Below are 26924 nucleotides of genomic sequence, written 5' to 3' on the forward strand. Positions count from 1 at the left end.
GAGACTCTGTCTCAACAACAAAAATACAATTTACTGTAACCTAGCTAAGTACCAGCTGTGTACAGTAACTTATTTCTTTTCACAGAATCCTGTGTTTCAGGGTTACTGAAGTACAACATAACCAGAAATCCATATAGATTTCCAGACCAGAAAATGCTTTATCCTTCCAAGCCACCTCCAGTAACTTGTAATACTCATCTGGTAAAACCAGGTTGTTTTTGCAAGAAACTTCCCTGTAACATCCCAATAGTCACGACACTGTCAATTCCCCGGTTTTGTATTTTTAATAGGGATGAGGGTCGGGCGTGGTGGCTCACGTCTGTAATCCCAGCACTTTGGGAGGCCGAGGTGGGCGGATCACCTGAGGTCAGGAGTTTGAGACCAGCCTCACCAACGTGATGAAATCCCGTCTCTACCAAAAAATACGAAAACTGGCTGGGCGCGGTGGCTCAAGCCTATAATCCCAGCACTTTGGGAGGCCGAGACGGGTGGATCACGAGGTCAGGAGATCAAGACCATCCTGGCTAACACGGTGAAACCCCGTCTCTACTAAAAAATACAAAAAACTAGCCGGGCGAGGTGGTGGGCGCCTGTAGTCCCAGCTACCCGGGAGGCTGAGGCAGGAGAATGGCGTGAACCCGGGAGGCGGAGCTTGCAGTGAGCTGAGATCCGGCCACAGCACTCCAGCCCGGGTGACAGAGCGAGACTCCGTCTCAAAAAAAAAAAAACCGAAAACTAGCCAGGCATGGTGGCATGAGCCTGTAATCCCAGCTACTCAGGAGGCTGAGACAGGAGAATCGCTTGAACCCAGGAAGCGGTGGTTGGGGTGAGCTGAGATTGCGCCATTGCACTCCAGTCTGGGCAACAAGAGCAAAACTCTGTCTCCAAAAAACCAGTCTCTATTATTTTTCCAATTTTCTTTAAGACTATATTTAAAAATAAAAACTTTAAGGCCGGGCGCGGTGGCTCAAGCCTGTAATCCCAGCACTTTGGGAGGCCGAGACAGGCGGATCACGAGGTCAGGAGATCGAGACCATCCTGGCTAACACGGTGAAACCCCGTCTCTACTAAAAATACAAAAAATTAGCCGGGCGAGGTGGCAGGCGCCTGTAGTCCCAGCTACTCGGGAGGCTGAGGCAGGAGAATGGCATGAACCCGGGAGGCGGAGCTTGCAGTGAGCTGAGATCCGGCCACTGCACTCCAGCCTGGGTGACAGAGCAAGACTCCGTCTCAAAAAAAAAATAAAAATAAAAAATAAAAACTTTAAAAAAACAAAAATGTTATTTATTTAGTTTTTTGAGACGGAGTCTCACTCGTCACCCAGGCTGGAGTGCAGTGGTGCAATCTCGGCTCACTGCAAGCTCCACCTCCCGGATTCACGCCATTCTCCTGCCTCAGCCTCCTGAGTAGCTGGGACTACAGGCACCCGCCACCATGCCCGGCTAATTTTTTGAATTTTTAGTAGAGACGGGGTTTCACCATGCTAGCCAGGATGGTCTCAATCTCCTGATGTCATGATTCACCTGCCTCAGCCTCCCAAAGTGCTGGGATTACAGGCTTGAGCCACCATGCCCAGCCACTTATTTTACTTTTTGACACAGAGTTTCACTCTGTTGTCCAGGCTGGAGTGCAGTGGCACCATCATGGCTCAATGCAGCATTGAACTCCCAGGCTCAGGTGATCCTCCCACCTCAGCCTTCCAACTAGCTGGGACTACAGACATGGTCCACTATGTCTGGCTAATTTTTCTATGTATATATATTTTCAATTATCATTCAACACCTTTGGTAAATTTTTGTATTTTTTGTAGAGACGGGGTTTTACCATCTTGCCCAGGCTGGTGTTGAACTCCTATGCTCAAGTGATTCGCCTGCTTTACCCTTCCAAATATTTTAGTTTTTGAGAAAGGTCTCACTATGTTGCCTAAACTGGTCTTGAACTCCTGATCTCAAGCAATCCTCCTATCTCAGCCTCCCAAAGAGGTGGGAATGGCAAAAATGTTACTTATCAAAATGAAAGGCCGGGTGTGGTGGTTCACTCCTATAATCCCAGCACTTTGGGAGTGCGAGGCAGGCGGATCACCTGAGGTCAGGAGTTCAAGACCAGCCTGGCCAACACAGTGAAACCCCATCTCTATTAAAAATACAACAATTTGCCGGGCGTGTTGGCACATGCCTGTAATCCCAGTTACTCAGGAGGCTGAGGCAGGAGAATCGCTTGAACCTGGAAGGCAGAGGTTGCAGTGAGCCGAGATGGTGCCACTGCACTCCAGACGGGGAGACAGAGCAAGACCCTGTCTCAAAAAAACAAAAACAGGCCGGGCGCGGTGGCTCAAGCCTGTAATCCCAGCACTTTGGGAGGCCGAGACGGGCGGATCACGAGGTCAGGAGATCGAGACCATCCTGGCTAACACGGTGAAACCCCGTCTCTACTAAAAATACAAAAAACTAGCCGGGCGAGGTGGCGGGCGCCTGTAGTCCCAGCTACTCCGGAGGCTGAGGCAGGAGAATGGCGTAAAACCCGGGAGGCGGAGCTTGCAGTGAGCTGAGATCCGGCCAGTGCACTCCAGCCCGGACGAAAGAGCAAGACTCCGTCTCAAAAAAAAAAAAAAACAAACAAACAAAAAAAAAAAAACAAACAAACAAACAAAAAAAAAAAAAACAAAACAAAAACAAACAAACAAAAAACAAAACAAAACGAGAGAGAATAGATCATAGAATAAAAACATTTCAGCTCAAATTTTATTTAGTTAATTATTATTCTTTTTTGTAGCGTCGGAGTCTTGCTATGTTACTCGGGCTGGCCTCAAGTGATCCTCTTGACTCAATCTGCAAAATGCTGGGATTACAGACATGCATCACCACGCCAGGCCACAACCCAAACTTTAAAAAGAAAATCTAAGTGGTCTTAGAAGAGTTTGCAAGTCACCTGACCAGTGTGGTACCTCCTTAAGGAGGGCCTCTGAGGCCCAATGAAAAAGGCTTATACAAAAGGTTCATGACCAGCTCTACCAGTGATGAACACGTGTCAAGTCGTTCTGCTGTCCCAACTCCTGGACCAAGGTGGCTCGGAATTAGCTTCAGCTAATACAGAACAAAGACGGGGGGCAGAAAGGCTCCCCAAACTTGCGCAAATCCAGTGAGAAAACACTTTGCACATCATCTGTCTCAGTTGTTCTGCAGGTGAGGGACGCTCACAGCCGCACTCCCCCAGGCAAGCAGTTGGCCAGGACTCGGGGGCCTCAGGGTTTCATCTCGGGGCCTCCGCCTGCACCAGGGAGTGCGCCTGGCTCAGGGTGAGCCTGTCCTTTTTTTCCTTCTGCAAGACCTGCTCCTCCCACAGCGCCTGGTCCACCTGATCGTCGGTGAGCACGACAGGCTTGTACTTCTCATCGAAGAGCCGCTCGTTGGTCTCGGAATGCAGCTGCTGCGGCCCGACCACCCGCAAATGCGCCGGCAGGTGCAGGAATTCGTCGTCGTTGATGTCGCAGTCGCGCATCCGGGCCCCCAGCACCCACCAGCGACCCACGAAGCCCACGTCCAGGACCCGGCCGGGGAAGTCGGTCCAGCGGGGCTGCAGGTAGCGACAGCGCGCCTGGTAGAGGCTGGCCTGGGCGTCGAAGGGCGCCTCGTACACCAGGGAGCAGAGCCCCAGGTTGACGTGGCGCAGGCGGCCACGGCCCCGCAACCAGAGCAGCCGCTGCACGAAGGCTTCGGACTCGCGGTTGCGGGTGGCCGGCGCCAGCAGCAGGAGGGTCCCCGACGCCTCCAGCAGCGCCTCCTCGAAAGCACCCTCGCTCGGCGCCAGCGTGAAGCAGGCCGCCGCGCCGCCCAGCAGCCCCACATACACGGCCGCGCGCCCCGGCCGGGCACTGGCCTCCGCCGCCGCGTCCCTGCAGGCCTCGGCGTAGTCCCGGAGCAGCGCGCGGGCCCAGGACCCTGAGGGGAGAGGAGCGCGGTAACAGTGATCCGGACGCGGCGGCCACCCACCCTGCCGCCTTCCGCCGCTACTCACCCAGCCGCGCCCACACTCCCGGTTTCGCCGCTGCAGCGTCGCCCGCCTCTGCGCGGCGCCGGGACCAAAATCTCCTCAGAGCCGCCGCGGCCATCCTCTTCCGTCTTGGGAGTCCTTGCTCCGGGAAGAAACTCTTGACACCCGAAGTTAAGAGCCCGGGAGGCTCTTCTGCGCAAGCGCCAACTTTACCGGAAGTGGCTTCCCAACGGGAAAGGATAGAAAGAGGACCGGCGCCGGATGTTGCTGTCCGATCCGGGTCGGGTAGACTGACGGGTAGGCAAGCTGCGCAGTCGCAGAGAGCCCCAGCCACGCCGGCCCAGGTGGCCTCCGGTGAGGGGGGCGGAGCGCACCTGTGGCGACGGGGCGACGAGTTCAAGCCTCCGTGGGTGCAGCTGGCCGCCAGGTAGGGCTGGGGGCCGAGGGACCGGCGTGGGGGGAGCGTGCCTGACCGCTCTCTGTCCTCAGCGAGGGATGCGGAGACGCCCCTGAACGACCATGGCATCGGCTGACGACCTGGCCTTCCACGGTGAGTGCGGCCACGACGAGGCCGGATCTCCTACTCCTGCCCCTTGCCAGAACCTCCCCCCCATGCGGCTTCCAACTTCTCTACCCCAAACCCTCGGCGGCTGTGAACCCTGACCCAGGAGTGAGACCCATCCCTGACTCGAACCCCGCCCCCGCCCTGAACTCAGACCTCAAACCCGAGCCTCATGTCCCCAGACCCTGACCCCATCCCAGGGCCAACCCTAAGTTGCAGTTCCACTTTAGGAGGAAGGGAACAGACGCCCTCCGGATGCCTCCAAACTGAGGAAGTTGGGCCCCACCTTGGGGGAGATCAATGGCTCAGCAGAGCCTCTGCCCCCAGATGAGCATTGACTTGGCTGGAGCCCAGTCGAATTCTTTCCACCCCTCAAGCGTGCTTGTGTCCCATATCCCTCCTCCACAGAATTCGAGGAGGCCACTAATCTTCTGGCTGAGACCCCAGATGCAGCCACAACCAGCAGAAGTGATCAGCTGACCCCACAAGGGCACGTGGCTGTGGCCGTGGGCTCAGGTGGCAGCTATGGAGCCGAGGATGAGGTGGAGGAGGAGAGTGACAACGCCGCGGTGAGTCCCTGTGTCCTGCCTCTGTGCAGCCCCCGGCTGATCCAGGCTGTCGGGGCAGGCACTGAATGCCTGCATTGTGCAGCTCCTGCAGGAGCAGCAGCAGCAGCAGCCGGGATTCTGGACTTTCAGCTACTATCAGAGCTTCTTTGACGTGGACACCTCACAGGTCAGGCCTGGGGAGGCAGGTGGGGTGGGGCTCAGAGTTACGCTCAGGGTTCAGCCACACTTTCCCTGGGCAGGGTGCTGTTGATGGCGAGTGCTGGTGAAGGAACTGTGGTGCTCTCAAAGGATTATGGTGGGACTGGTTATGGATCAGGACTGTAGGAACACAGGGGACACACACAATCTCGTGGGTTAGAGAAAGACCTCGTGGAGGTGAGGAATTGGCTGAAACCTAAAGGAGAAGGAACGCTTCCCCGGGGAATGGGGGAGGGGAGCTGAAGTATGTTCCAGGCAAAGGGAACAGCATATGCAGAAGACCAAAGATGGGCTGGGGGCAGTAGCTCCCGCCTGTAATCCCAGCACTTCGGGGGACCGAGGTGGGCAGATCACCTGAGCTCAGGAGTTCAAGACCATCCTGGCTAAAACGGTGAAACCCCATCTCTACTAAAAATACAAAAAATTATCTGAGCATGGTGGCGGGCGCCTGTAGTCACTGCTACTTGGGAGGCTGAGGCAGGAGAATGGCGTGAACCCGGGAGGCGGAGCTCACAGTGAGCTGAGATGGCGCCCCTACACTCCAGCCTGGGTGACAGAGCGAGACTCCGTCTCAAAACAAAAACAAGATGGGGCTGGGCATGGTGGCTCACACCTGTAATCCTAGTACTTTGGGAGGCTGAGGTGGGCATATTACCTGAGGTCAGGAGTTCGAGACCAGCCTGGTCAACATGGCGAAACCCTGTCTCTACTAAAAATACAAAAATTAGTCAGGCGTGGTGGCTCACACCTGTAATTCCAGCTACTCAGGTGGCTGAGCCAGGAGAGTTGCTTGAGCCCAGGAAGCAGAGGTTGCAGTGAGCGGAGATCGTGTTACTGCACTCTATCCAGCCTGGCCGACAGAGTGAGACTGTGTCTAAAGAAAAAAAAAAAAAAAAAAAAAGAGGGAAAGGCTGAGTTCTTTCAAGTGGGGCATGGAGAGAGGAGGATGGAGGTCAGCAGGGAAGGAGCCTCTCAGGACAAGGGAGAAGCTCCTGGCAGGCCTCCATCCTTGACCTCAGCCTTGCCCCCAGGTCCTGAACCGGATCAAAGGCTCACTGCTGCCCCGGCCTGGCCACAACTTTGTGCGGCACCATCTGCGGAATCGGCCGGATCTGTATGGTGAGTGAGGTGCATTCGGTTCCTTGATGGATCACTCAACAAATGTGACCTGAGCTGCAGACGCCAGTGTACAGCTGAGGACAAATGAGTCACTCAAAGAGTGTGACTTACCTGCTGTTCAGGGAGACAGAGACATGAAGGACTGCAGAGAGTGGCGGGTAGAGAACATATAAGAGGAGCAGCCTTGCTGTTTTGCAGGGTGCAGGAGAGCAGGCCTCCCTGAGCAGGGTGAGGGAATGAGCCTTGTTGGCAACAGGAGGGGTAGGGGAGACCTAGGAAAAGAGGGTTCCAGAAACAGCATAAGCTTCATGGCAGGAACTTGCATGAACTGCAGGGTGGCATTACCACTGAAGCAAATGAGCTGCAGGGAGGTCATAGGTCGGGGGACGGATCACACAGGCCTCACATGCTGTGGCAAGAAGGGATCTTTTTTTTTTTTCTTTGGAAAAAGAGTCTCGCTCTGTTACCCAGGCTGGAGTGCAGTGATGTGATCTCAGCTCACTGCAATCTTCGCCTCCCGCATTCAAGCGATTCTCCTGCTTCAGCCTCCTGAGTGGCTGAGATTACAGGCACGCACCACCATGCCCGGCTAATTTTTATATTTTTAGTAGGGATGAAGTTTCACCGTGTTAGCCAGGCTCGTCCCAAACTCTTGACCTCAGGTGATCCACCCGCCTCAGCCTCCCTAAGTGCTGGTATTAAAGGCATGAGTCACTGTACCTGGCCGAGAATGGATCTTTACGTTTTCTCAGGGTCCCTCTCGTCATCATGGGTTGGGAGGGCAGAAGCCAGGAGGCTGGGATGGAGGCGGCCACATGGTGGGGACTGTGGATGTGGAGGGTGGCACTGGGTTCTGGAACATGCTGGGGAAGTAGAAGCGACTGGCTTTGCGGCCAGATAGATGGGGGTGGGGGAGTGGGAGGGTAGGAGCCAAGGCAGGCTCTAGGGATTTCTGCCTAGAGTTGCCACTTATCCACAGGACCAGCTGGGCAGTGAGGGCAGAGCACCAGGGCATGGGTGAAGCCGCAGATGCCCACCTGGGAGCTTCAACTGGAGCCTGCAGTGCTCAGGGCAGAACCCTGGGCTCTAGAGGAGGGATAAGGCCCTGGGCTTGAAGGAGGTCACACCAGGGGTGAATGCAGACATGGAAGGGGCCAAGGACTGGGCCCGGCTGCTCCCCATGGCTGAAGGGGTCAGACAGTCAAAGAGGAGGTGACAGGGGTTGAGGAATTGGCACCAATGAGGTGAGACACAGACCAACGTGTGCAGTCCTGAGTGTTTCTGGGAGGGGGATGAACTGAGAGCCAGCACTGGGCTCAGCCACCAGGAGGCCCCCCCGTGACCTGGTGAGTCAGGCAAGGTGCTTAAGAAGAGGCTGGGGTCTCAGCACAGTTCAGTCAGGACACATCTGTCTGCTTGTCCTGGGAGTGCAGGGCCCGGGACTCTGACTGTGCCCCCCATCCTCAGGCCCCTTCTGGATCTGTGCCACGTTGGCCTTCGTCTTGGCTGTCACTGGCAACCTGACGCTGGTGCTGGCCCAGAGGAGAGACCCCTCCATCCACTACAGCCCCCAGTTCCACAAGGGTAAGCAGGCGGGCAGGCCCGATGCCTGGCAGGGCCCCGGGGGGGCAGGGGGTGACTGCTTACCTTGCCCCCAGTGACCGTGGCAGGCATCAGCATCTACTGCTACGCGTGGCTGGTGCCCCTGGCCCTGTGGGGTTTTCTGCGGTGGCGCAAGGGTGTCCGGGAGCGCATGGGGCCCTACACCTTCCTGGAGACTGTGTGCGTCTACGGCTACTCCCTCTTTGTCTTCATCCCCATGGTGGTGAGTGTGGCCTGGCACGGAGTGGGTGGTGGCTGTGTGGGGACACTGGCATGGTCACCTGCTGCCTCATTCCCATGATGGTGAGGGTGGCCTGGTGCGGAGTGGGTGGTGGCTGTGGGGACTGGCATGGTCACCTGCCGCCGTGTTGCTCCCAGGTCCTGTGGCTCATCCCTGTGCCTTGGCTGCAGTGGCTCTTTGGGGCACTGGCCCTGGGCCTCTCGGCCACCGGGCTGGTATTCACCCTCTGGCCTGTGGTCCGTGAGGACACCAGGCTGGTGGCCATGGTGCTGCTGTCTGCGGTTGTGCTGCTCCACGCACTCCTGGCCGTGGGCTGTAAGGTACGGGTCTGGGGTGGCCACAGGTGGGGCTGAGGGGCTGGGGGGGCGTGGGCCGGCCCTGCCTCTGACCCCAGGGGTCTTGTGCAGTTGTACTTCTTCCAGTCGCTGCCTCCGGAGAACGTGGCTCCTCCACCCCAAATCACATCTCTGCCCTCAAACATCGTGCTGCCCCCTACCCTGCCACAGTCCACGGCCCCCTCCTAGAAAGGCCCGGGTCCCACAGGTAAGGACTGTTCCCAGCTGGGCTAAGGGGGCTGCTCTCCCACCCCCAGTCAAGGTGGGAGGTTCTGGGGACACTCCCAGACAATTCTTTCTTTCAGGCAACACCTAAGTGGACCAACCCCTCTGCCTGTCCTGCCCCCCAGATGATGACTGAAGGTTCCCTTGACACCTTGAGATGACTCCGCTACTTTCCAGACTTTTCTTACAAAGCAAACACTTTTATTTTCTATGCAAAGGTGATTCAGAGAATTTATATAAAGGCGGGAGAGGGGCAGCCAAGCAGGGAGCTTTGGGACAGGGCTGGGGCCCCCATATCCCCCTGGGCCACCTGCTTTCCCTCCCATGGCTCCCCTGGACAGGAGAGAGAGCCAAGGGGGCGCTCCAGCCTGGACAGCACCCGCTCCTGCCTGGGTGCACACATGGCGGGCCTGGGTCCGGGCCTGAGCTCCAGCATCTGAGTTTGGGGGGGTCAGAAACAGGGAAGCAGAAGGAGAAGAAAACTGCCTGTGCTGCAACACGTTTCCTTGTTTATTTTTTCTTTTTTTTTTTTTTCTGGAGGGAGAGGTCCCTGCGAGGTCCCTTCCCAGGCAGGGGAGGGACGGAAATGCCGTCACAGTAGTAGGGACTGGAGCGTCTACAAGGATGGCGGGGAGCTACTCAGGCCTAACATTAGCTACAAGGAAAAAGGACGCCTTCCGTGACAGATCTTTGAGGTGTCTGTGTCTGCCCCAAGTGGCCGGCAGTGGCCTTCCCTCCGGGCCCAAGGCCTGCAGCCACCTGCTCTAACTCTGGGTTGGGGGGTGCTGGGGGGACTGCAGGGGCTCGGGGACAGGACAGCAGCAAGAGGCAGGGGCCGAGGACGGAGGCTTTCCCGACAGTGGGGTGGGTTGTACATTCAAGTGTGAGGTGAACCCTTTGGTGGGGAGGGGGCCCCTGAAGCCTCGGCGGGGCCACCCCTCCCCGCGGCGCCTCTGAGTCTAGGGAGAGGGGCTGCTGGCTCGGCCCGGCCGGCCTGGCTTCACAGAGGGTCTGCGGATTGACACTGGTTCTTTTCGTAAAAAAATAAAATTAAAAAAAGCAGCATGTCACGTCCGTTGTGACCAAGGCCTGGTCGTCGAAGGGGAGGCGCCGCCTGGCCAGGCTACCTTCCCACTGGAGACAGGCAGGGGAACAGGTGCTAAGGGACCTGGCAGGCAGGGCTGGCAGGCCCCATGGCGCCTGTTCCAACAGATGACAATCCCAGGTCAGGGTGGAGCGGGCAGGAGGGGAACGAGGGCTCCCACGACATGATTTTGTGTAAAATATGGCAGCGACACACGCTCAGGGCTGGGAGGTGGGGGTTAGGTTGGGGATGGCGGCAACATCGTGTAAAAAAGTGTCCCAGTTCCCATAGCAAAGAGGGCTGTGACCGGGTGTTCGGGCTTCTCCAGTACAAGGGGGAAAGCCGCCCAGCGGGGGGGCGGGCGGGGACATCATTTGGTTTCCTGGTGCTGTCAGTCCGTGGGGCAGGCCCCTAGCTCCCGTAGTGCATGGTGTTGGTCGGGATGGACATGGGTGACGCCATGGAGATGGCAGGGCCGCCCATGGTGAACTGGCTGTTGACTGCATAGTGGGCACTGGTGCCGCCACCACCGCTGCCCTGGGCGCCGGAGGACCCTGTGGGGCAGGCGATGGCAGTGAGGGGCTGCCCTGGCCCACCCAGCCCCCAGGCAGAGTCAGAGAGAGAGAAAGGGCAAGAGGGCAGGCGGGCGGCCGGACAGAGGATGGCAACTCACACGCTAGCTCGGCCCCCACGGGCCCTGCCCCCGCCACCCTCATTACCTTGGACAATCCCCGTGCTCATTATGGAGCCCATCCGGGAGTGGGTGTGATTGACAATCCCCGTGTTGGCTGCGCAGCAAGAGGGAGGAAAGAAGGAAGGGAGACGGCGTCACCGCCCCCAGCCACCCAGCCCATGCGCAGCAGCAGGCTGCAGAGCGAGGCAGAGAGGACGGAGGGCCTCGGCCGAGAGCCCCCTGGAAGAGGAAAAGGCGAAAGGACCAAGCACAGGCCGACCCTGGTTGCCACAGGCCCTTCCCGGCCTCTGGGCAGTCCTGGGCACGGCTCTCTGCTGCCCCTGGCCCTGGGAGACACTCACCTAAAGGAATCAGGTTGTTGTGGCCCACGCTGGAGCCACTGGCAATAACACTGCTCAGGTCGTAGGCGGTCGGCATCCCTGTGCCCAGAGAGGGAAACGTCAGGGCTGGAGGCACGGGGGCCAGGTCTGCGGTGAGGGCGGCCTCCCGGGTTGGCTGGGCATTGGGGTGTGCCCTGCTCACCTGCCACGGCCATCCCGCTGCTGAGGTTGTAGGTGCTGCCCGTGTTCCACATGTTTTCCGAGGGAGATGTGTAGTGGGAGCCGGGTGGGGGTGATGGTGTCGTGCCCGTGTATCTGTGACAGAGACAGAGCCATGGGCAGGGGCAAGGGGGCTGCAGGGCCAGGGCGCCCCCACCCCCTGCAGGTAGGGTGCCCCTCCTACCTGAAGAAGGGGTTTTTCAGATCCAGGAGGTTACTGGACTTAGAGCCGGTCTGGTCCACCTGGGCCACAATACTGATGTCATAGCTCTGTCTGTGGAGAGGGTGCAGGCCGCGGCGTGAGTGGCTGGGCAGATGGACCCCTGCCCCCCACCACCAGCCCCAGGGAGCAGTCACACCTCTTGTTGGCAATAAGCAGACATGTCCCTGAGAGCGTGTCCCCTGCCTTGGCGAACAGTGGTGACTGGAACAGGCACCGCACCTGGTACCAGTGAGTCAGGGGCTCTGTCGGGGCTGTGGACAGCCACACGGTCATTCTGTGGAGCAGGGACAGGCACGTACTTGACTGGGCCAGCGCCATCACTGGAGCCACCACCTTGTATGCCTTGAGTCCTCCCCAAGCACCTGCCCCCTCTGCCAGGGACCCCTGGGACCCTGGAGCAGAGACGGGCTGGCCCCCAGGCATTCCCAGACACATACATGAGCATGCATACATGTGCACACGAGGGACCTGCAGCCACGAGATCCCTACTCACCCTGACGTGTGCCAAGAGACAGACACAGGCCCATGAGGGACAGACACTGGGAACACAGGACACAGGACACACACACACCACACACACACCCCACCCACAACAGTCTCTTGCTCTGAGACAGGCTTTCACTCCCATTGGAAGGGATGGTGGAACCTGGAGCCATGTTCCACCCTCCCAGTCAGTTTGCAGCTGCAGGAAGCCCTGGGAGTGGGGAGGAGGGAGCACGGGCTGCTCTGCGGCACTCACATGGAGCCGATGAAAGCAACGTCAAACCAGAAAGCCAGGCCATGGACCAGCCCTGAATGCAGCATGTGGAATTTGAATGGGATTTCTATCCTGGAAGGCAAAGGGCAGTGGCTGCTGGGGAAGCCAGACAGGCGCTGCCAAGAGAGAAGAGGGGGTGCCAGGTGCAGAGGCCCGGGGTCCCCGCCCACCACCTGCCCTGGGACGGCAGGATGCCGGTGGCCCTGACCTTCGGCCTGAGGCAGGCCTGGGAGGATGGAGTGTGGGTGTCGGTACCTGTGCAAATCTCCTTCTTTGGCTTCTAAGAAGTTCACCGTGTACTTGACAGACTTGGCCATCAGGATCCGGATGTCAAATGTGTCCTAGGAGAGAAAACAGGTGTGACCTGGCATCTGGTGCCAAGGCCGACATAGAAGGGGAGAACCCTGCCCCTCCCCCCAGGTCTGGCCACGGCTTCTAGGCTGTGCAGCTAAAACTAGCTTGATCTTCTCAGACACGCTGCGAGGAGGGTGAACTGGCACAACGCCACCAAGGGCAATTAGGTGACAGCTCTCAAAATGACAAGTGTTTATCCACATAAAAGATTTGGCACTACAGGAATTTAACCTCCAGATACATGAATACATCAACAAACTTACATGTATAATTACAGATTGTCCGTGGTAGCGACACACTGGAAACCATCTAATTAAACTAATGATGGCTCACCCATGAAAGACCATGCAGACGTGAGAAAGAATGAACAGGCTCTTTATAAACAGATGGGGAAAGATCTCCAAGTTAAATCATTAAGCAAGTTAACCAAAAAAGCAAGTTAAAGAACTAGGTGCTAGGCGGGTGTGGAATTGCATGCCTGTAACTCCAGCTACTCAGGAGGCTGAGGCAGGAGGATCACTTAAGCCCAAGACTGTGAATCAAGCCTGGGAAACACAGGGAGACCCTGTCTCTTAAAAACATCATCAACAACAACACTGTTGCTGCTGTCCACTCCCAGCGACGTTTGTATCTGACTAACACACCTGCCATGAACTATGTCAACCAAATAAAATATAAAAAAAGAATAAACCAGTTGTTGGCAGCACTGGTAACCAACCAGAGCAGCCAGGACTTTGCGGATCAAGCTCCTGGAAAGGAGGGAAGTGCCGTTTCTGGAGGGAGCCCTTTCTGGCCTCTGCCTTTTCCCCATGGGGAGGGCAGAAAACGGCCACCTCGACCTTTCAGCAGCTTCCCTGGGTGGGGAAAGCAAAATGGAAGCTCAAGGTTACCAAGGCAGCTTGGACTCAAGGGGCTGTGATGTCAAAGCAAAGGGCAATAAGTGCAGGAGGGCGAGGTGGGTGGTGCACACTCAGTGCACTTGTGAAATTGGCCAACTCCTGAGCTTCAAGTGGGACAGGGCATCAGAGGCTAAGACACCAAGTAGAAAACTGCTAATAAGAGGCTTAAGGCCAGGTGCAGTGGCTTACACCTATAATCCCAGCACTTTGGGAGGCCAAGGCGGGTGGATCACCTGAGGTCAGGAGTTCAAGACTAGCCTGGGTAACACAGGAAGGCCCCACGTCTACAAAAAAATAAATTGGCTGGGCATGGTGGCACACTCCCATAGTCCCAGCTACTTGGGAGGCTGAGGCAGGAGGATCACTTGTATCTGGGAGGTCGAGGCTGAAGTAAGCCATGAAGTGATTGAGCCACTGTACTCCAGCCTGGGGAACAGAGTGAGACCCTGTTTCAAAAAAACAACAATAAAACCTAACGGGTGGTTCAGCAGCATATTGGTAATGAGGCTCACCACTGGGCTTGCATTAAGAGTACCGAGGGCTGTACCCTGAAGCAGCGCTTCTCAAACTGTGGTCCCTTCCAAGGCACCCTCATAATAACACAAAATTTTCATAATACCACCAAAATATTTCCTGCTTTTTTCACTCATTCACTCCCCAGTGATATCACAAAAGACTGAACACGCTGGGCATGGTGGCTCATGCCTGTGATCCCAGCACTTTGGGAGGCCAAGGTGGGTGGATCACCTGAGGTTAGGAATTCAAGACCAGCCTGGCCAACATGGTCCAAACCCCATCTCTACTAAAATTACAAAAATTAGGCGGGTGTGGTGGTGCATGCCTGTAGTCCCAGCTGCTCAGGAGGCTGAAGCAAGAGAATTGCTTGAACCCTGGAGGCGGAGGTTGCAGTAAGCCAAGACTGCGCCACTGCACACACCAGCCTGGGTGAAAGAGCTAGACTCTCTCTCAAAAAAAAAAAAAAAAAAAAAAGTGGGGGGCGGGGCTGTGTGTGGTGGCTCACGTCTGTAATCCCAGCATTTTGGGAGGCTGAGGCAGGCGGATCACCTAAGGTCAGGAGTTTCAGACCAGCCTGGCCAACATAGCAAAACCCCATCTCTACTAAAATTACAAAAAATTAGCTGGGAGTAGTGGCAAGTGCCTGTAATCCCAGCTACTCAGGAGGCTTAGAATTGCTTGAGCCCGGGAAGTGGAGGTTGCAGTGAGCTGAGATCATGCCACAGCACTCCAGCCTGGGCAACAGAGCAAGATTCCGTCTCAAAAAAAAAAAAGAAAAAGAAAATGGATGGAAAAGACAGAAAAGAGTATAAGAATCATCTGAGATATGGTGAAAAGGTCCCCTGTACATATAATCGGAATCCCAGAAGGACAAAGAGAATGGGGCAGAGGTAGTGTTTAAAGAGATATTATCCAAGATTGTCCAAGAGTTTCCCAAAACACATGAAAAACATCAAGAGCAGGGGGAAAACAGAATAAAACAGAACTTTTTTTTTTTTATTTTGAGACAGAGTCTCGCTCTGTTACCCAGGCTGGAGTGCAGTGGCGCGATCTCGGCTCACTGCAAGCTCCGCCTCCCGGGTTCACACCATTCTCCTGCCTCAGCCTCCCAAATAGCTGGGACTACAGGCTTCTCCACCACGCCTGACTAATTTGTTATTTTTAGTAGAGACGGGGTTTCATCCTGTTAGCCAGAATGGTCTCGATCTCCTGATCTCATGATCCACCTGCCTCGGCCTCCCAAAATGTTGGGATTACAGGCGTGAGCCACTGTGCCCAGCCCGGAAACTTATTTTTTTTAAAGGAAGGCAAAAAAGTAAAGAAACAGGTCAGATTAATAGAAAAATAAAAGATCATAGATTTACACCCACACAAGTTTATAAATGTAAATGGTCTAAATATTCTGAAAGACAAAAATGTTCAATCTTGTTTAAAAAAAAAAACTCAAGACCCAATTGTATGCTACTTACAAAAAACAAATCTTTTTTTTTTTTTTTTTTTTTTTTTTTGAGACGGAGTCTTGCTCTGTCGCCCAGGCTGGAGTGCAGTGGCGCGATCTCGGCTCACTTCAACCTCTGCCTTCCGAGTTCATGCCATTCTCCTGCCTCAGCCTCCCGAGTAGCTGGGACTATAGGACCCCGCCACCACATCCGGCTAATTTTTTTGTATTTTTAGTAGAGACGGGGTTTCACCGTGTTGGTCTCAATCTCCTAACCTTGTGATCTGCCCACCTCGGCCTCCCAAAGTGCTGGGATTACAGGCGTGAGCCACCATGCCCAGCTTTTTTTTCCTTTTGATTTCTGAATCATGGATGTATCAAAAATCTCAAGTAAAATCAATCAATAAATCACATCAGCTCACCAAGGATAAATTCATCTAGTAACGGTTCTTTTTTATTTTTATTATTTATTTTAATTTAATTTTTTTTTTTTTTGAGACGGCATCTTGCTCTGTGGCCCAGGCTGGAGTGAGTGGCGCCATCTTGGCACACTGCAAGCTCCGCCTCCCGGGTTCCCGCCATTCTCCTGCCTCAGCCTCCCGAGTAGCTGGGACCACAAGCGCCGCCACCACGCCAGGCTCATATTTTGTATTTTTAGTAGAGACGGGGTTTCACCGTGTTAGCCAGGATGGTCTCAATCTCCCGACCTTGTGATCCACCCGCCTCGGCCTCCCAAAGTGCTGGGATTACAGGCGTGAGCCACCGCATCTGGCCTATTTTTTTAATTTTAAAAATAGTGATGGTGTCTCTGTGTTGCCCAGGCTGATCTTGAACTCCTGAGCCTAAATGCCCCTCCTGCCTTAGCCTCATCTAATAATGGTCCGCATGTATTGCATGTTTGCTGTATGCTAAGTGTCTACATGCATTGACACTTTTGGTCCAAATCTTTGTGAGAGAGCTCTGTGCAAGGCAGAGGAGAGGGCTCAGAGAGGGGCCGTAGCTTCCTGAGGGCTGCACAGCTGCAGAGCAATGGCAAGTGATCACTGCAGCAGTGCCCTGGAGGCCTTACTCACCACCACAGGCTGCCGGAAATATTCATCCACCGCGGCGCCTCGGAGGGCGGACAGGTCCACTCCATGGAACGATGGCTGGTACCTGTGGACAGGCCCCAGCCCCACAGCAAAGTCAGGGCTGCAGAAGAGGCAGGTGGGGTAGCCCTGCCTTCTCTCCCAGTCAGCCCTCATCTAGCCCAAGTCTTTCAGAAAAAGAGGAGTGGGGGGCCCCCTTGGGAGCTGGGGTGTCCCTGAGAAGGCAGGCTGTGGGGCCCAGGCGGGACACCAGGGCACACTCACCAGAAGTTGGCCTTGGTGAACTGCTCCATGTAGAGCTGCTCATCCGTGAAGGGTGCAAGGTGGACGTCACCAATGGTAGGAAACATGTTTCCTGGGAGTGGGGCAGGGAGGGGTGCCGGTGTCAGGTGACGCATCCCACAGTGCCTGGCGGAGCTTTCAAAGAACACCAAGACCCCTAACCCTGGGTGCTCCCAGCCTGTCATCCATTCGTTCCTGCACTCCTGTGACAGCATAACCGAGCGCCTATTTCTGATGAGTGTTTCATCACCACCACGGGCACTTGACCTGCACCAGCTCATGGATTCCACCTGAGACTGGGAGGCCGGTGGCTCATCTTTATGTCCCATTACTAGGCCTGGGAGCTGTGAGGGACCTGCTAGAGCCTCACAGGGAAGCGGGCAGTGCCCAGGATGCGGCCAGGCGCTGCCTCTCAGGCCCTGCCGCCTGTGCACGTATGCAGCCGGGAAAGCAAAGCAAAGTTGCTCTGGACAGAGGGAGGGTGGGCCCCAGGCTACCCCAGCACCACTGGGGACCTCAGTTGAGGCCAAGAGCCGGTGGGGGAAGCTGAATCCACACCATAGGGGCTGCCTAGGTTCTGGCACAGTCACCCAGCCGGCATGGTGGGCCACTTGGCCTGCCTGGTCTGGGCACACAGACTGAGAGGGAAGGGCAGGGCCTCCCTCTGTGACTCAAGGGCAGACACATGAGTCAGGGCCAGCAGCAGGGAGGGCCAGGGCCCCACAGCCCCGCCTGCCCAAAGGAGCACCTGGCCTCCAGATGTAGGCCCCCCCAGCCTGGCAAGCTGGGGGAGGAGGTCCTGAGGTATCAGTGGGACTCTGCCTCCTCCTTACGCCACCAGGCTGTACCCGAGGCGAGAGCTGCGGGGCTGCAGCTGCTGGAACAGGGAGGGAGATGCACATGCTGCGGCTTCTGCCCTGGGGGACCTGGGGGCACCATGGGAAGTGAGCCAGCCTGGAAGGAACCTCTGGCTCCTGCTGACCAGGAGCATGTGACTGGGAGAGGGGAGGACTGCCTTTAACCCCTGGAGCACCTCCACCCAACAGGCTCGGCCTCCCCCGTCCCCACAAGCTGGCTGCTGGGCCGTAGGGGGGTGCATGCAGCTGCCCACAGAGCCTGACTCCCGTCTGGCCTCATATCCCGTCAGGAGGGGCCCCCTCTGCTGGGGCTGTCCCCACCCCCACCCCCACCATCAGGGCAGAAGGGGAGGAGAGTGGGGCCCACAGCCCCTGGAGCAGCCTTGCCTCCCATACTCACACCCGAGACCCGAGACATGGGACACAGCTGGGGGATGCCACTTCCCACCTCCAGGAGCACAGCTAGCCAGGACCCTAGGGCCTAGATCCAGGGAGGGCCAGAGGACTCTCGTGGAAGCTTTCTCCCGCCCCTGCCTGCACAGGCCCTACCAGCCTGCTGCTGCCCACGCTCCATCCCATGGCTGCTACCCTGGGTGGGGACCTATCCCCTGCCACACGCACACACAGCTGCTTGCCTGTATAGAAATGCTCAGACACGCATATACCTAGCATGAGAAGAGCCAGAGACACATGCCTCAGGCGTCAGGGCTGCAGAGACCCCAAGACAGATGGGCAGATAGAAACAGTCACCTAGGCCAGGCACAGTGGCTCACGCCTGTAATCCCAGCAGTTTGGGAGGCTGAGGCGGGCGGATCACCTGAGGTCAGGAGTTTGTGACTAGCCTGACCAACATGGTGAAACCCCGTCTCTCCTAAAAATACAAAACTTAGCCGGGCATGGTGGTACATGCCTGTAATCCCAGCTACTCAGGAGGCTGAAGCATGAAAATCGCTCGAACTGGGGAGGTGGAGGTTGCAGTGAGCCGAGATTGCACCACTGCACTCCATCCTGGGCAACAAGAGTGAAACTCTGTCTCAAAAAAAGAAGCAGTCACCCAGTGACCAGAGGCCATACCCAGAGGCACGGATGGGAAGTGACAGATGGGCGTGCCAGACAGCTACCTCACCTCCTCACACATGTACACCCGCAGCCACACCCCTGCATTTGTACACGTTCGCCTACCCCACCGCCTGGACTGTGAGGAGAGCAGGGCTTGTTGGGGAACTGCTGATTACAGAACCTGTCCCAATCCCCACTCGCAGCCAGAGGCTGTCCCGCAGGAGCAGGACATGGGATGGCAGAGGTGCCAGGAGCTCCTCCGTACCCTGTGCAGGCGGGTGGGCAGCTGGGTGTCTGGCCGTATTTGGGGCCCGGGACTCCAGAAGCCATAGCTAGCTGGAGTGGGGTTGGGGTGGGAGTGTGGAGAAAGCCCAGGCTTCCCTGCACCCTGGGCCACCGACAGCAAGCAGGGAGCTGAAGCACTGACGGCCTGGCTCTGGGGCAGCCAGGGGCTCCACCGAGGGGCCTGGCCTGTGTACCCGCAATGCTCACCGCTGGGCTTCAGGTACTTCTTGGCGTGGAGGTAGCTCTCCAGCATGCGCTCGTTGAAGAGCATGTAGCCCATGGGCTCCGAGATGATGATGTCCACCTGCTCGGGGAGCGACACCTCCTCCACCTTGCCCGGGATGACCACGATGCGGTCTGTCAGGTTGTTACTCTTCACCAAGACCTGCAGGCGGGCAGGGCCGTGTGGGCTTCCCTGTGTCTTCCTGCCGTGTGGGCTTCCCTGCGTCTTCCTGCCGTGGGGCCCTCCCTAGACCACCTCTTAAAAGACAGCCTCCACCTGCACATGGCCATCGGGTCCCCCTCTGCCACCTTCGCTGGTGCCCCAACCATGGCTGCGATTGGCCATAGCCTGTTAAGAGCTCACTGTGGGCCGGGTGCAGTGCCTCAAGCCTGCAATCCCAGCAGTTTGGGAGGCCGAGGCAGGCAGATTGCTTGAGCTCATAAGTTGGGAGACTAGTCTGGCCAACATGGCAAAACCCTGTCTCTACTAAAAATACAAAAAAACAAATTGAGACAGATTCTCACTCTGTTGTCCAGGCTGGAGGCAGTGGTGCCATCTCAGCTCACTGCAACCTCTGCCTCCCAGATTCTAGCGATTCTCCCACCTCAGCCTCCCGAGTGGCTGGGACTACAGGCACCCACCGCCATGCCCGGCTAATTCTTTGTATTTTTGTAGAGACGGGGTTTCACCATGTTGGTCAGGCTGGTCTCGAACTCCTGACCTCAGGTGATCTGCCCGCCTAAGCCTCCCAAAGTGGTAGGATTAGAGGACAGCAGCGTCGGCCATGTGAAGACCTGGAAGGAGTCTGAATGTCACTACGGACACAATGCAGCTAAAGCAACAGCAGCATGGCTGGGCATGGGGGTGCTCTGCAGCTGCAAGACAGAGCAAGGAGGGTCCCTCCATGACCCAGGCGACCCCAGATCCATGGGAGAGGCAGAGCAGGGAGAGGAAGGTGCAGCCTCTGCTGGTGTGAGCGGACGCTCACGTCTACAGCCACGGAACAGCTTTACTCAGACTTTATGGCTGTAGCTCCTCTCTCGTGATGGGGCTAGAGGGTGGGAGCAGGGGTAGGTGAGGACAGCACGCTGTTTGCTCTTTTTTAGCTTTTACATTTTGAACTTTGTGAATGAAGGTTTCAGTGCAAAAAAAAAAAGAAAGAAAACAGGGAAATGACCTGTGCCCCTGACTGCCGGTCATGAGGGGAAATCATCTCAGGCCTTGAAGCCCCTCCCTGCAATGACTGTTTTGGGGACAACAAAGAGATCAAAGCACAGAAGTAACGTCCCCAGCCCCCTGGGGGTTCCCAGGCTTCTCTAGGCTGGGGCCGGCATGGCACTCATGGGCAAGGACGAGGCTGGCTAGGCACCAGCGGGCCACTGACCTCGGCGTGCTGGGCCATGGTGCTGGCCTCCACCGCGTAGATTTTCCGTGCTCCAGCTTGGGCGGCAAAAAACGACAGGATCCCGGAGCCACAGCCAACGTCAAGAACGATCTAAGGGAGGAGTGGGAGGTGAGAGCCAGACACAGGAGGTGATGGTGATCGGGAGGTGACAGTGATCATAAGGGACGTGCAAGTCATGAGGTGTCAACATCTGGGTCTGTCTTCACTCTCAATGTTTGCCCTTTATGGACTCTTGGTCAAAATGAAGTGAGAACTCAAGATGAGCCATGGGCCAGTCCTCTGGGAGAAGCCCTGGGGAAGCTCCCGGTCGGCCCCAACCTTGGGGCCTGCAGCCCTCCGGATCGTCTGGGGCGAGAGGCATGGGCCTCCCCTGGAAGCTCACTGCCAGTTGAAAAGCATTTTTCCACGGCCTCTGCAGTTTTAGCATGGAAGAAAGGGCCCGAGGCGTTGGCGGCAGCGTCTCCCAGTTCCATGCTGACTCGTGCCTGGAGAAGGAGTCTGTCCTGACTGGGGTAGGTGAGCTGCCCAAGCCCTGGGGCCAGCTGGTTCCCCGCAGGGCTACTGGCCCCCCATGATGGTCACTCATGGCAGAGTCCAGGCCAGGGTCTGGGAGAACACACCACCTGTTCTGGATTTGTGGGATTGCTTCCACACGAGCAGACCAAGGGCAGACATTCCTGGTGGTGATAGGCATGAGCTTTTGAAGGACAAATGCTCTGGGCACAGTGAGTGCCTGCAAGGGAAGCTGGCGTCAGGTGGGAAGGCCTCAGGGTACCGCTCAGAGCTCCAGATGAATCAGGAAATGAATCTCCATCCTCAGGGAGCGGGAAGGGACTTCACCAACAGAAGATGCCCTTCCCAGACCTTGGTGGCCGGGAGGAGGCTCGGCATGGCCCAGCCGGGGCCGACACTCCTGTGTCAGGACAACCCCTCCCTGAGGCCCAGGGCCTACCGTCCTCTGGGATGGTAAGCGATGCCAGAGGGGCATGACCCAGACGCTGGATGAGGAAGATCCACGTGGAGAGATCCCCAAAATACTCGGAGGAAAAAAACAGGCTTCCATTTGATTCAAAAGAGATAACAGGCCGGGTGTAATCTCAGCACTTTGGGAGGCTGAGGTGGACGAACTGCTTGAGGCCAGAAGTTTGAGACCAGCCTGGGCAACATGGCAGAACCCCATCTCAACTAAAAATACAAAAATCAGCCAGGCATGGTGGCACATGACTGTAATCCAGCTACTTGGGTGGCTGAGGCACAAGAATTGCTTGAACCCAGGAGGTGGAGGCTGCAGTGAGCTGAGATTGTGCCACTGCACTACAGCCTGGGGGACAGAGTGATAATCTATCTCAAAAAAACCCCAAAAGGCCGGGCGCGGTGGCTCAAGCCTGTAATCCCAGCACTTTGGGAGGCCGAGACGGGCGGATCACGAGGTCAGGAGGTCAAGACCATCCTGGCTAACACAGTGAAACCCCGTCTCTACTAAAAAATACAAAAAAAAAAAAAAAAAAACTAGCCGGCGAGGTGGCGGGCGCTTGTAGTCCCAGCTACTCGGAGGCTGAGGCAGGAGAATGGCGTGAACCAGGGAGGCGGAGTTTGCAGTGAGCCGAGATCAGGCCACTGCACTCCAGCCTGGGCGACAGAGCAAGACTCTGTCTCAAAAAAAAAAAAAAAAAACCCCCAAAACAGAAAGAGAAAACAAAAACTGAGTAAGCTGGGTGCGGTGGCTCATGTCTGTAATCCAAGCATTTTGGGAGGCTGAGGTGGGTGGATCACGAGGTCAAGAGATCGAGACCATCCTGGCTAACATGGTGAAACCCCGTCTCTACCAAAAACACAAAAATTGGCCGGGCGTGGTGGCTCAAGCCTGTAATCCCAGCACTAGGCCGAGACGGGCGGATCACGAGGTCAGGAGATCGAGACCATCCTGGCTAACATGGTGAAACCCCGTCTCTACTAAAAAATACAAAAAGCTAGCCGGGTGAGGTGGCAGGCGCCTGTAGTCCCAGCTACTCGGGAGGCTGAGGCAGGAGAATGGCGTAAACCTGGGAGGCAGAGCTTGCAGTGAGCTGAGATCCGGCCACGGCACTCCAGCCTGGGCGACAGAGCAAGACTCCTCAAAAAAAAAAAAAAAAAAAAAAAAACACAAAAATTAGCTGGGCGTGGTGGCATGCACCTGTAGTCCTAGCTACTCAGGAGGCTGAGGCAGGAGAATCGCTTGAACCTGGGAGGCAGAGATTGCAGTGAGCCAAAATTATACCACTGCAGTCCAGCCTGGGCAACAGAGCAAGACACCATCTAAAAAAAAAAAAAAAAAAAAAAGATAGACACTAAAAACTCTGGCAAATGGGATGAGAAGGGACTACATTTCTACTTTTTTTTTTTTTTTTGAGACGGAGTCTTGCTGTCTTGCCCAGGCTGGAGTGCAGTGGAACAATCTCAGCTCACTGCAACCTCCGCCTCCCAGGTTCAAGTGACTCTCCTGCCTCAGCCTCCTGAGTAGCTGGGATTATAGGCGCCTGCCACCACGCCCAGCTAATTTTTGTATTCTATTTTAGTAGAGATGGGCTTTTGCCATGTTGGCCAGGGTGGTCTCAAACTGCTAACCTCAAGTGATCCATCTGCCTCAGCCTCCCAAAGTGCTGGGATTACAGGCGTGAGCCACTGTGCCTGGCCGATTTCTACTTTTGAATACAGACGCTCTGCTCTGCTCTCTCTCTTTAATCATGAGTGCACGTTATTTGGTGATATTAAAAAGCTCACTTATTAATTTTGTTCTTGAGGCAGGGTCTCACGCTGGGGCTTAGCCTGGAGAGCAGTGCCCCAATCACAGCTCACTGCAGTTTCAACCTCCCGGGCTCAAATGATCCTCCTGCCTTGGCCTCCCAAAGTACTAGAATCACAGAGAGGTGTAAGCTACTCTGCCCAGCTCAATAAAATAATTGTAAAATATACGCTGATGTCTGCATAGGGAAAAATCTAGAAGAAGAGACCTCATACTGAGGGGCAGCAGCTGTCTCGGAGAGAACTGATAGTCTATAATGTACATGCTGTGGTGAGTTTAAATATTAAACGCATTTGTTTTTGTTTTTTAAGAGACAAGAGTCTCGCTCTGTGGCCCAGGCTGGAGCGCAGTGGTGCAATCATAGCTTACTGAAGCCTCAAACTCCTGGGCTGAAGCAATCCTCCTGCCTCAGCCTCAACAGTAGCTGGGATAAATCCATGTCTTTTTATTTATTTATTTTTTTTGAGACAGAGTCCCGCTCTGTCGCCCAGGCTGGAGTGTAGTGGCCGGATCTCAGCTCACTACAAGCTCCGCCTCCCGGGTTCACGCCATTCTCCTGCCTCAGCCTCCCGAGTAGCTGGGACTACAGGCGCCCACCACCTCGCCCGGCTAGTTTTTTGTATTTTTTAGTAGAGACGGGGTTTCACCGTGTTAGCCAGGATGGTCTCGATCTCCTGATCTCACAATCCGCCCGTCTTGGCCTCCCAAAGTGCTGGGATTACAGGCTTGAGCCACTGTGCCCGCCCTGATAAATGCATTTCTAATCTGAGATTTTTGAAGATAAAATCAATGAGCAAAGAAAAAAAAAAAAAGGCAGAAGCAGAGAGGTGGGCACATGCACAGGCTGCTCACCTTGTCCTTGAAGTCAGTGTGGTTTTGCAGGATGGCGCGCTGGTAGGTGCCTGTCCGCACGTAGTCCTGCATCATGTTCTGCTGCTGGGACAGGTAGCCATAAAACTGGAACAGAGACACACCAATGGCACGGGGCACATGGTGGCACGAGGCAGTCAAGGCCCTGGCCAGCCCTGTGATAGAGCAAGGGGCCATCTTAGGCACAAACCTCCCTCAGGAGGCCGTGCACCCTCTGCCTGGGCCCCACTAGCAGCTCCAGGAGAGGGAGCAGGAAGCCAGAGGGCAGCCCCCAGGAGGACAGCGCCACTATCACTGCAGCCGACGGCAACAGCTGGATGCTGCCTGGACCTGGAAGCCACCCAGGGGAACTCAATATTTGCCACAGGCAGGCTTCTGGCATCAGGGGCCACCTGCCCCATCTTGAGGGCCCCAAAGGAGAAGAGAAGCGGATCGAACAGAGCCCTAGAACTCAGAGCGCCAGGCAGGTGAGGTGTGGTGTCTCTCTGTAAGACAACGGGCGATCGGGAGGCAGCGTGGCACCTGGGCAGGGGCACAGGCTTTGGCATCAGGCAGACCTGGCTTCCCATCTCGGCTCTGTTGCATAATAGCTGTGTGACTTGGAGCAAGTCACTTAACCTCTCTGAGCCTCAGTTTTCTCATCTGTAAAATGGGGACAATAATAGCACTTACCTCCTAGCGTTGTTGGGAGGGTCCAAGTGCTTCTGTGCACGTGACAGCGCTTAGACCAGGGCCTGGCATGCAGGGAGCGCTCAGGGCATTGCAACTGCTCTACCGTTATTCACAACGCCTGTGGCCCTGAGCTCCACCTGTGCTCAGATCCTTCCAGCAACCCTCTCAGGCAGGCACCTGCATCTCCGCTTCACAGATGAGGAAACTGAGGCCCAGCCAGCGGAGGAAACCTGCCCAAGGCTACATGGCCAGTAAGGGACAGAGCCAGGACGGGAACTTGGGTGGGCCTTCCCTGTGCTGCGTGGCCTCCTGCAGGCGGGTGGCAGGGGGGCTGCCGGGGGGAGGCGGCCTGGCTGAGGGCGAGTGTAACCCACCTGGAAGTACTGCACGGCAGAAGACTCCTCCGTCCGCTCGCTGAACACGGACCGCTCCAGGGTGTGGCCCCGGCAGGTTTTCAGGATGTTGTAGAAGGAACAGAAATCTGGAACAGGGAAGCCAAGTCACTGGGGGGCGGTCAGCAACCTGGCATAGGGTCATCTGAGAGGGAAGGTTCTGGATGGCCATATGTCCTGACGTTTCTCCCTTGAACATATGGGGCTGGTGATTTCTCTTCCCCGAAAAACAATTTTCCAAGTTTAAAGAAAAGATGAAGGGCAGCCATGCCTGCACCCTGGGGACTGACATGAGAAGAGGACAGGTATCCTGCATGTGGGGCTGGTGTCTGGTGGGAGTGGGCCTGGGGATTCCTCACCAAAGGGCAGCTTGGTGAAGCTCTCTCAAGCACACGCCCACTGGCCTGGGAGTCAAAGCTCTGGCAAATAAGCCCAAGTCCACCCAGAAGCTCAGGGCAGCATCTGTGTGGGGGCAGCAGACACTGCAATGTCCAGTAAAAGGGGACTAGACAAACCCCAGGGGCACAGAAAAGCACAGCAGAGGCCAGGTGCCGTGGCTCACGCCTGTAATCCCGGCACTTTGGGAGGCTGAGGTGGGCAGATCAGTTGTCAGGGTTTTGAGACCAGCCTGGGCAACATAACAAGACCCTGCCACGTTAAAAAACAAAAACAAAAACAAGAAATAGAAAAGAAAAGCAAGGCAGAGAATCACCAATCACTACCCTTCCCCGAGATGCAACGGTATGTGGCCCTTTAAAACAGGCTCTATCTATTTGGCTGGGCACAGTGGTTCTCAGCTGTAATCCCAGGACATTGGGAGGCTGAGGCGGGTGGACTACTTGAGCCCAGGAGTTTAAGAGGCCAACCTGGGAAATATAGCAAGACCCTGTCTCTACCAGAAATAATGAGCCAGGCATGGTGGCTCATGCCTGTAATCCTAGCACTTTGGGAGGCTGAGGCAAGTGGATCACTTGAGGTCAGGAGTTCGAGACCAGCCTGGCCAACATGGTGAAACCCTGTCTCTACTAAAAATACAGAAATTAGCCAGGGGTGGTGGCAGGTGCCTGTAATCCCAGCTACTCAGGAAGCTGAGGTGGGAGAATCGCTTGAATCTGGGAGGTGGAGGTTGCAGTGAGCCAAGATTGCGCCACTGCACTCCAGCCTCGGCAACGGAGTGAGACTCTGTCTCAAAACTAAACTAAACTAAACTAAACTAAACTAAAAGCTACATGTATTAACATAGAATGATAGCCACTAAATTATATCAAATAAAAAACAAAACAATATTTGAAAGACAATCTCTTTAAAAATTAAAAGACATGGCCGGGCATGGTTGCTCATGCATGTAATCCTAGCACTTTGGGAGGCCGAGGCAGGCGGATTACCTGAGGTCAGGAGTTCAAGACCAGCCTGGTCAACAGGGTGAAACCCCTCCGTCTCTACTAAAAATATAAAAAACTAGCCGGGTACAGTGGCATGTGCCTGTAATCCCAGCTACTCGGGGGACTGAGGCAGGAGAATCGCTTGAACCTGGGAGACAGTGGTTGCAGTGAGCCGAGATCACGCCACTGCACTCCAGCCTGGGCGAGAGAGCAAGACTCCATCTCAAAAAAAAGTAAAACATACAGTTCAGGATGAGCAAGTTCTGGAGATGAGTGTTAGTG

General features: G+C 55.8%; 3 protein-coding genes across 11 annotated transcripts in view; 1 reads left to right on the forward strand and 2 right to left on the reverse strand.

Annotated features, from left to right (window-relative positions):
- Positions 1 to 2714: 2714 nt before the first annotated feature.
- On the reverse strand, positions 2715 to 4558 carry TIMM29 (translocase of inner mitochondrial membrane 29). Its single transcript, XM_033200114.1, has 2 exons — positions 4015 to 4558; positions 2715 to 3938 (listed from the first exon to the last, which is right to left on the reverse strand). Exons 1-2 carry the CDS (start codon positions 4514 to 4516, stop codon positions 3250 to 3252), a joined length of 1191 nt encoding a protein of 396 aa, XP_033056005.1. The 5' UTR covers positions 4517 to 4558; the 3' UTR covers positions 2715 to 3249.
- YIPF2 (Yip1 domain family member 2) lies at positions 4281 to 9903 on the forward strand. Of its 6 annotated transcripts, XM_033200115.1 has the most exons (10): positions 4281 to 4417; positions 4480 to 4540; positions 4961 to 5121; positions 5204 to 5287; positions 6351 to 6438; positions 7906 to 8022; positions 8097 to 8263; positions 8419 to 8601; positions 8689 to 8824; positions 8922 to 9877. In XM_033200115.1, exons 2-9 carry the CDS (start codon positions 4510 to 4512, stop codon positions 8803 to 8805), a joined length of 948 nt encoding a protein of 315 aa, XP_033056006.1. In that variant the 5' UTR covers positions 4281 to 4417; positions 4480 to 4509; the 3' UTR covers positions 8806 to 8824; positions 8922 to 9877. The 6 variants fall into 6 exon arrangements, with proteins under 6 accessions (XP_033056006.1, XP_033056011.1, XP_033056008.1 ...); XM_033200120.1 differs by lacking the exon at positions 7906 to 8022 and having other exon boundaries at positions 8922 to 9885; XM_033200117.1 differs by having other exon boundaries at positions 4403 to 4540; positions 8967 to 9903.
- Positions 9329 to 26924, reverse strand: part of CARM1 (coactivator associated arginine methyltransferase 1) — a 54948-nt gene continuing 37352 nt past the window's right edge. The window contains exons 3-16 of one of the 4 annotated variants that reach the window (XM_033200111.1): positions 25243 to 25349; positions 24179 to 24283; positions 20524 to 20634; positions 19124 to 19301; positions 16698 to 16788; positions 16419 to 16500; positions 12394 to 12479; positions 12121 to 12210; positions 11518 to 11655; positions 11343 to 11432; positions 11142 to 11254; positions 10961 to 11038; positions 10645 to 10713; positions 9351 to 10479 (exon numbers count right to left, since the gene is read on the reverse strand). In XM_033200111.1, coding sequence (XP_033056002.1) covers positions 10337 to 10479; positions 10645 to 10713; positions 10961 to 11038; positions 11142 to 11254; positions 11343 to 11432; positions 11518 to 11655; positions 12121 to 12210; positions 12394 to 12479; positions 16419 to 16500; positions 16698 to 16788; positions 19124 to 19301; positions 20524 to 20634; positions 24179 to 24283; positions 25243 to 25349 — 1481 coding nt within the window. In that variant the 3' untranslated portion in view covers positions 9351 to 10336. Of the gene's footprint in view, positions 10480 to 10644; positions 10714 to 10960; positions 11255 to 11342; positions 11433 to 11517; positions 11656 to 12120; positions 12211 to 12393; positions 12480 to 16418; positions 16501 to 16697; positions 16789 to 19123; positions 19302 to 20523; positions 20635 to 24178; positions 24284 to 24718; positions 24839 to 25242; positions 25350 to 26924 lie in introns of those variants that run through there. The other 3 variants (XM_033200112.1, XM_033200113.1, XM_033200110.1) reach the window with 3 other exon arrangements.

Source organism: Trachypithecus francoisi, unplaced genomic scaffold (assembly GCF_009764315.1).
Source record: "Trachypithecus francoisi isolate TF-2019V2 unplaced genomic scaffold, Tfra_2.0 Lachesis_group5, whole genome shotgun sequence".
Classification (NCBI taxonomy): domain Eukaryota; kingdom Metazoa; phylum Chordata; class Mammalia; order Primates; family Cercopithecidae; genus Trachypithecus; species Trachypithecus francoisi.